Source organism: Trachymyrmex septentrionalis, unplaced genomic scaffold (genome assembly GCF_001594115.1).
Source record: "Trachymyrmex septentrionalis isolate Tsep2-gDNA-1 unplaced genomic scaffold, Tsep1.0 scaffold79, whole genome shotgun sequence".
Classification (NCBI taxonomy): Eukaryota; Metazoa; Arthropoda; class Insecta; order Hymenoptera; family Formicidae; genus Trachymyrmex; species Trachymyrmex septentrionalis.
Window position 1 is genome coordinate 1,712,481 of NW_017305977.1, and position 9,865 is coordinate 1,722,345.

At 27.8% G+C, this 9,865-nt stretch overlaps 1 protein-coding gene across 2 annotated transcripts in view; it reads left to right on the forward strand.

Moving 5' to 3' along the window:
• The window catches only part of LOC108754371 (G-protein coupled receptor Mth2-like), a 28,806-nt gene that overhangs the window by 3,942 nt on the left and 14,999 nt on the right, over positions 1-9,865 (forward strand). For both annotated transcript variants that reach the window (XM_018496624.1, XM_018496625.1), the window contains exons 3-4: positions 2,559-2,637; positions 8,767-8,951. In XM_018496624.1, the coding sequence (XP_018352126.1) occupies positions 2,559-2,637; positions 8,767-8,951 (264 nt within the window). The remainder of the gene's footprint in view (positions 1-2,558; positions 2,638-8,766; positions 8,952-9,865) is intronic.

Below are 9,865 nucleotides of genomic sequence, written 5' to 3' on the forward strand. Positions count from 1 at the left end.
AGACATTTAATTTCTAATTCATGTTGATTGTGTTCTCACAAGTACGGACTAAAATAAGATTCTTATTGTTTATTTCCTTTTTAAGTTGTGAAGATTTTGATGTCCTATAAAATACAAATACGAATTGTTACGATTATACAAATACAAATAATTTATCAAAACTGACATAACTCAAAAAATTATTAATTTTTTATATTTATCATGAGTTTTAATATTTATCTTGATCAGCTCTAAAAATGATTACATTCAAAATAAAACAATTTCTTCAAATTTCGATTACTAAAACTGTTTTAATTCTAAATATTTTTTGTAAAAGATTCTCTTTTTATTTACAAAAATAGTACAACTCAAAATATGTACTCTTTTAGAAGGTGATTATAATTTTTTTAAAGATCTTAAGAGGATTCTAAAGCCGCTTGTTTTACCGACTAAATCATGTAATTTTTGTATAACAAATACTTTTTTCTCTTTCACCGATTCGAAAATCCTTTTCCAGGATTGAAGTATATGCATTAATACGTGTCTGAGAAATGGAGTGTACGCCTAGAACGATTAAAAATTTCAAAATTGATATATTTTCTACTATTTCTTAATGAAACATGGCGTCTCAGCTATCAAGTTGATAATGACAACATTTGCTTGAAATTAATGCTTTGCAACTTGCGCGTATAGAATAATGATTTTCAGATACGTAGTTTATACGAACAAATAACGTCGAATTCTTAGAATTAGACTTGGACGCTTTATCGCGACAAATTTGTTATACGAAAATTGACATAAATAAGCGACTGCATGATAAGGTTGCGTGAGATATTGATATAGTAGTATGTATATAAAAACATGCGCGGCGCGCGGCGCGACCTCTAGTGACTTCGTTGGAGTTCGAGCTTCGGTTTAGAATCCCCTTCAGAGAGAAACACACCATAAGTGCTATTTGGCAACAAACTGTTAAGTTAGTGTTTACTTTTGATAATTAATAGAGTAATCTTTATCTAATTTATTCATAATAATAACTAAAAAGTAACATTTTTTTAAGTTGTGATACTTTTAAAGTAAGTCTGGGAATGATATAATAATGCAATAATGTGTAGCTTATATACATATAAAATTAGTAGTCTAGATATACCTGTACGTATTTCTGTCTTTCTAATAATTCAATAAAATGGAAATTATTAAATTTTTAAAAGAATAAATAATATAAAATTTTAAATTGTTAGAAAGTGGCTAAGAAATTTACAAAGGTTAAATAATAAAGAGCATACAGCCACGACTAAGGATGTAAATAAGTTATATATTATTTAAAAACAATTTCACATAACAATAAGTAGACGTTTCGGTTAAGATTTGACCCTCTTCAATACAATAAAATTGAATACGTTAAACATTAAAACTAAATACACAAATCAACTGATAAATGTAGTGATAGCTAGTAAAAATTATTATTTCCTTATGATACAGTATTAATCGCAATCGATCGAAGTAGATTACAGTAACAGTTAATTATTGTCGCGCTATATGAATAGAAAGAAATTAATTACAAAAGTTTTTTTCTTTCCTAATATATATAATTAAGAATTCTTCATTTTTAAAAAAACGACGAGCCCCACACAAAGAGACACGCAAGTATCAAGTTCTATTGTAAAAAAATTTTTTCCACAAGTAAATTAGTTATTGTTGTATTTTTGTACAAAACAATCAGACACAATATGCTCCTGTTTAAATTCAACCTCGAGAGTTATTTAAAAAAATTTTCTTTATCCTTTTGAAAAACCAACTGAACAAACTTACGTGTATCCTGGGGTGCGAAGACTCCTCTGTATAACTGACCACTGTGACAATTTTAGGTAACGAGTGAATGTAAACTGCAATAATGCCAAAGCCAAAAAATGCTGGTCTATTTATATTAGGAAAAAGGAAAAAGGAAGGATAAGAAAAGGGAAAGAAAGGGGTAGAGTTTAGAATGGGGCTGGAAACTATTGCTCAAGGAGAGGGAGATAAAGATCAGGAAACCGTTCCGTATCGCTTTGTTTATTTAAACCATTTTTTTTGTATTAATAATATAATAATATAAAATCATATTTAACAAATATTTAAATCTTGAATTATACATTACGTACACAATAACTCCTCAAACGAGTGACTGTTTGTCAACTTTTTTCCAGTCGGCATAGTTGGCATAGTCGTTTCCAGTTGACACAGACTAAGTCGACATTCTAAACCGTAAGGCGATATTAGAATATCGACTGTTAGTCGACTTTTTTTGAGATATTCGTCAAATATTAGTCGACTATTAGTTGACATTCGGTCAACTTATAGTCGACTTTTAGTCGACTTCGTGTTTGGATCGCATTTCTGCATGTAGATAATTTTCTGGTTTAAATAGAGAAATTATACAGTAAAGCATTTAATTTGAATAAAATTCACTTTTTTTTACTTTGCAATGCTGTAGATATGCAGATCAAGAAAATCTCACAAATAGTAATAATTATAAACTATAAATAATTATCATTCTAATATATGCTTGATGATTAACATATTATTTAATTTTATCTTTTCAGCATATATCTTGAACTTCTTCTTTTTGGCGAGTTTTTTTTGGCTAAATGTGACATGTTTCGATATTTGGTGGACATTTAGGTGAGTAATATGTTTCATATATCATATATAATAATATTACGGTGGAAGTAATAAGGTGTGCTCGTAATTAATTCAATTAATTTAATTTAATTAGTTAAATTAATTTAATTAAATTTAAACGCTTTTTAGATAAAACTTGATGTTTAAACTAACAGTTATGTGAGTATGCTCGTTATATGTATGTGAGTATAAAATAGCGGATTTCAATCACTGCACAGAACGTGACGAAAATGTGTTCGAGAAATGAGCACGGATGTATATCAATTACCCACATCACTAATTGGCTAATTTAAAATAATATAATCTCATTAATGAAGCAGTGAAAAATTATTAGGAACGGGGCAATGTGAGTGATGTGTGCAATTGAACTGTGTGTAAGAGCGTCGCTCCTAATGAGCACATCTTTTCACTTCCGTCATTGATTATACCCTGGTGGAAAAATTTCACTAAAATTATTTCACGTTTTTTTTAGCAAAATTTCAGCATTTTTAAAAAATTTTAATTTAATTTCAGCGATTTTTAGAAAAATTCATTTTCAGCAAAATTTCAGCAAAATTTTGAAGAAATTTCAGTTTATCTTCAGAGAAATTTCAGCGATTTTTCTATATTAGCTGAAAATTTTATTTTCAATAAAATTTCAGCAAATTTTCAGCAATTTTGCTGGAATGTTCCAAAACGTAGAATAATTTCAGCAAAATTTTTTCATCAGAGTACGCAACTCAGTAAGAAATGAACAATAGAATCGATGTCAAATCAACATCGATTTGATGTCGATTGAGTCGATTCCATTGTCATTTCTCTGGGAAGTAATGTTATGTACAGTATTCACCAGGGAATGGAAAGTTACTTTTTAAAAGTAATAAGTTATTATTACTAATTACCGATTTTTAAAAGCAAACTTACAGTTACCGAAACTCCACCATTACTCGAAAAAGTAACTTTTCATTACCTTTCCATTACTTTTAAAAAATTGACAACCAATCACAGCGTGTCTAGGTACTGAAAAAAATCATGTCACAATTATGTTACATGATGAAATCATGTAATTAAAACATGTAAATCACGATTGTTCCAAATTAGTATGTGATTTTTTATTTACGAAAATTCATGAATATCACGTCCCATACAGCATAGAAAAATTGCAAAATGATTGCAGACATACCTCATTGTAATGTTGTAATATTGCAAATAAATTGCGCATTATTATTAAACTATTATTAAAAATAATTCTTTTATTATTACTAAATATAATTTGAAATACAATTTGTGATATAAATAAAAAAAATGAGAAAAAGAACTAATTAATATATATAATATTTTATATTATAATTATTATATTTTATACTTAATTGCAAATTTTATATGCAGGTATAGGAGAGAGTGGGCATGAAAGAGACATGTTTTGAAAGAACCATTTCGTATTTCAACTCATTAAATATCGTCAAAAATTTAAAAATAATTTTATATGATAACAGTACTAAATCTACGTCATCCATAAACTTTTGATAGTCATCGTCAAAACGGCGTTGCCAAAATGAGAGATGCAAAATTATTAGTACAGAAAGTACGTTTCTTGAGTTAAATTTCTAAGTCTTTTCATTTATTTGCGATTAGCTTTTAGAAAAAGTATTTTTTTTATCGAATACTACATACATTAACGTAACTAAGAATGGAATTACAAATTCTTTATTTATTTTGGTTTATCAGGTAATCTGTGATTAGATTTTTTTCGCATAATGTTATGAAAGAGCCGGTATTGAGATAAGCTATGAAAAAGCCAGTTCTATTATTACTTTGCCTGGCTCTTTCATTGCATATTCAGAGACGTTCTTTTGAGTACAATTGACTTTCTACTGTTTTAGTACAATTCAGGCAATTTTAGTACGTCAGTACTTTTTTGAAATATATTGTACCGATGATCAGTTCATTTTCGTTCGCTCGGTCATCGTCGCGTGGCGTCAATATATGATTCTGTCAGAACATTTCTGTACAAGATTGTCTTCAGATGCAATCTCTCTCTTTGAGGAGCATTCTTGTGCATATTTATTGTAAGTGAACAGATTTTCGTGTATTTTTGTTCTGTTCTTTTATAAAACAGCATTTTGCTTCTAGGTTATGTTGCTGCTACGTTAAATTATACTGAAGCATTATACCGACTCAACTTTCATATTTCACTATTTCAGTCATGTTTAATAGATTATTCTGAAGTAAATAAGACTAGTATCAGTGCAAATTGTATTCTGACTGAGTTCATATTTAATGTGGCAATAAAGGAAATTTTCATTCCATTTGTAATAAATGTTTTTAATTAGAAATATTATATTTTCCATTTTTCACACATTTATTAATTTTCTAAAAGTAATATTTATTAAAGGACGTTTTGATTTTATTTGCATTAAAGCTTATATAATTTAGTACTTGGCTCTTTCAAAACAGGTAATGCTAGAAACAGGAATAATGATTTTTTCAAAACCACGTTGTTTGAAAAAAGCTGAATTTCTTGTTCATGAAAAATGATGATTAAATCTCTGATAATGATCAAATATTATTTTTCTGTTAAATAGATCTTATATACAATAAATTAGCACAACTAAGTAAGAAAGCGATTATATTTACTTAACCAGGTTACATTTTTTTTCATATTTTGAAAAAAAAAGATTTTTTTCATGCCCGCTCTTTCCTATATATTTTTGTACGCAGGTATATATATTTTTTAAATTTTACACATGTAGATATATATTTTACACTTTATGCAGGATATTTTTCATTAAGTATTTTTTTTTATTTGTAATACTCGTATTATCCAGAACATGATCCTGAATAATATTCAAGAGGTTTTAGTCGTCAGTCAGACATCTTACGTAATGATAATGCCGTCGGTATTGTAACTTTCAAATCTTATGCGAAGTTTACAATATAAGTCATAGCAGTCGTAGAGTCTTAAGTCGTTAACCAATCACAGTCGAATATTAGAAGAATAATCGACTATGATTAGTAAAGCTACAACTTCTATTGTAGACCTCGCATTATAATTCGAAAAGTATTTAATGAAAAATAACTTTATTACAATGTTTTGAAAAGCTCTTGACACCAGCTATTAGATTTTGCTATCTAAAGTAAGATGTTCTGTTAAAAAAAATCGACTATGACATGATCTTGGCGACGCTATCCAAGGTCAAACTGATAAGATCAATAAATCTTGTTAAATCTTACAACTTTTGTTTTTCTCGATAACGTTTTTCTGAGGAGTTATTTAGCCGTCCTGGAACTTTTTGGACACTCTGTATATTTAAATATCATTTCTGAAGTACTTAAAATTGATTAATTAATCACATTATATTCATAAGTACATATACATAATTACTATTAAAAAATTACCTGCAGTTTTCACATATTATTATTCATATACAAAAGTTTTTCGTAATTAAAGTAGAACAAAATCATAATAACATCAAAATCACAATAACATCAAAATGACGTTAAACTGAATTGTGATTGATAAAAAAATAACTTTTAGCAAACATTTTGGAGCCATTTTAACATTAAATGATGATTTTTTGTTCCGTTTAAATATGTTTTTCAATTTATTGTATAAATTGAATTTAAACTATATAAATTTTATAAATATTTCTGTTAAAACATTTCATATGACATTCCTTTCAGAATTATTGCACACGAGATATGAAAGATTGAAAATATTCCGCATTAATCGGTGCTGTATGAGTTATTGCGCCGGTTCAGAATGCAGCAATAAAAAGCAGATCTTATTATTCCTAATAGCTCCCACACACTGGACGCGGAAATGCTTGCCGCGCGGCAAGTGTTTTCGCGTCCAGTGTGCAGAAGCCATAATATTAATGGAAATAATTAACAATCATATAACGCGTAATTGACGTATGTTTCCACATGTGACAACAGTTCATTACTCAAAAACCAAAATGTTTCTTAATGACTCTACTACTCTGTAACAATGCTGCAAGATTTGTAAAATCTTATAATATATATTATCCTTATAGGCACATAACTCATACAGCATAGAAAGATTACAGATATATCTTATTGCAATGTTGTAATATTGCAAATAAATTGCGCAACCTATTTGCTATGTAATGTCATAGCATCATGAAAATGTCCGCCTTCAGCAAGATTGCGCTGTAATGTCGTAGCAATGTTGCAGCGCAATGTACAATATTTGCAACTATTATTAAAAATAATTCGTTTATTATTATTGAATATAATATGAAATACAATTTGTAATATAAATTTAAAAAATGCACAAAAAACTAATCAATGTATATTTTGTATTATATATAATTTTATACAATTATTATTATATACTTAATTGTAAATGTTTTATGTACAGGTATACGTATATTTTAAAGTTTACGTGTATGCACATATATTTTATACTTTTTCGCAAATATATATTTTATACTTTATGCAGATACGTTTATTTTGTACATATTCTTAACTGGTGAAATGGAAATAAAAAGAAACTCCACGCATTCTATTTCATTTTCTTTACAATATTTAAAGAATTTTTGTAATTCAAATATTTCAAAAAATTATGAAAGTTTATTGTAAAATGCACGGCTATCAAACATATTTTAAAGCAGGGAATTCTCGTATTATATAGTTGAACTTTTTTTTGTTAATTTTTTAACAAAGGACGACCGCCACCTAAAACAACATATGTCAAGATCATCAAGGTCAAGATCATCAGCGCGGTATCCATTAATGTATATAATTACCAATTCTCCAATATTTTGCATATATATTATAATAAATACTTTACCATGCTGACGGATTGATATGTTATCGCCGTATTGAGGTTATTCCGTTCCGATCCCGTCAAAATTTTTCTCATCATGTGAAATCCAGCTACGAAAAAACGTAACGGAATTGTTCTGATTGATTAACCTCCACCACATTTGTCTTTTCCGTTCTTTTTCTGTTCCGCTGTTTCTCACTCCATATAATTACGAGGCTTCTTATGTAGCACAAACTAGCCATCAATTACATACACGTATTTCTGAACACTGAAATTACATTAGAAGAAAGATGGCTTCTCATTTGTGGTCATTGCAGACCACAGGTTACAATTTGACCATGAATTCAATTGAGGCAACGTGCAAGTTTTGGATATAGAAAAGAATTACAACAAAAGATTAACATCTGAAATATTGCATATAAAAATACAAAAAAGAAGTTTAAATTTCCAAACAGATACTGAATTTTTAGATCATACCTATACGTCAGTTTTGAATACTATTTAAAAATTAATGTTTACAAGTATACTTTCGATTGTTTCGGGTCGGTGCTTATATCGGCGGTGACACATGTTAAATTTGTCTCTGTGTAATCGAAGAGTGAATAACTATTACATTTCTTTTTGACGACAAAATTTATTTGGATCACTCTTGTTACTTCATCTAATTATTAAAATAAGTATTATATTCAATTGATTGACTACTGTGTTTGTACGTACAAGTTGCATCAATTCAATGAGTGTCAATCTACTTTCTTCTTGTTGTTTTTTTTTTCAAAAATAATTTCACATTTATATTTATGACATTCTCATTCTTAGCTTCATTTTATAAGAATTACTTGTTTTTTTCTGGCTAGTAAACTGGGATAAAGCTAAGGAATCTCTTTGTGATGTTGGATAGTTGATGCATTACTTATACTGAATTGAATTATATTAATTTCGTTGAGAATGACTTGAAGTAAGTCGAAATACATATGGACTTTATACTAACTTGTTATATTTTATATTAAAAATAAACTTATAAATATTTCTACTGTTATACTTGCGCACCGAGTATCGCGCTGACTCCTACTTCCCCTTACATTTTACTCTTTAAGTTGTTTAATATTATATAATTTTAGTAAAATATTCTTAAAATGTTACATTTAATATTGTAAGAATATGCCTAAAATATTACTTAATATTAAATAATATTATGCGCCTATAGGGATATAAGAGTGTGCGTGTTGTAAGTTTTTATGATTATTATTTCACAAAGCTTTAATTTTAAAGAGAGAGATAAGATATTTTTATTTTCAAACGCATGTATTATGTATTGGATAATAATTTAATTTTGACTAAACATAAATCTCATTTTATAGAGAACTTCGTTCGCATCGAAGAGGAGGAAACCATTATGAAAAAAAGAAGCTTATAATATATTCGAGCTATGCATGGGGAGTTACCATCATTCTCAACGTTATCTGTGCCATCGTGGATAATATTCCCAATCCACCAGAAAATTTGATCCGACCAGAAATTTGTGAAAAAAAATTTTGGTACGGTGGTAAGTGATACGGCAAATATTAACGCTAGCAAAAAATTAATATTTAATTGAAATCTTGATTAAAAAGTTTTCAAGAGTTTCGCCACCACTCGGGAATCGTTTTATTTCTATGTTTTCTTATGTATTTCACTTCGTAGGAATTGAAAATAATCATATAATAACGCCAGACTTAAGGAAAAATTGGTACATTGAAATAAAGTGAATAAAGTCCTTATTCGTATCGTTATAAAATCACTATCAATTATTATATTGATATAGAAATTGATTCCAAATTGAATTAAATGCGAGTAATATGTATTGCACCATAAAACGTTAATTAGATTATATTTTTCATTAGGATTGGATATTTGTTATAAAAAAATTAATAAGCTCATGAAAAATCTGAAAACTTGAAAATACGATAATACATTAATTATTGCTTTCCAACTAATCGTCTTTACAAATCATTTCGTATTTTTAAATTCAATTTATATCGTTTGTAATATATTGATAATTGGCAATAATAAAGTTCTCTTAAAAAACAATAAATGACGAAATACCCTCTTTCTTTTTATTTAAACTTGGGACCGAAAGTGATAAAGTTACATCTCCTATTTACATATATTATTTATATATTTACACACACACGCACGCACGCACGCACGCACATATATACACACACACACATATATAAATATATATATATATATATGTGTATGTATAAATACAGGGTATTTAATAAGTAACGAGAAAATTCTAGCAATATAATTTTCGCAATAATTAATAAAATATTAATTACTAAAAATTATCACTGAATATTGATTTTCTATAATTTTTTACTCAAATACTATCAACTTTACAGAAAAACAGTAAGTCACAAAATTTGTTTATTTTTTGTTTATAGTTTTGAGAAATTTTTTCAAAATTTTTTAAGA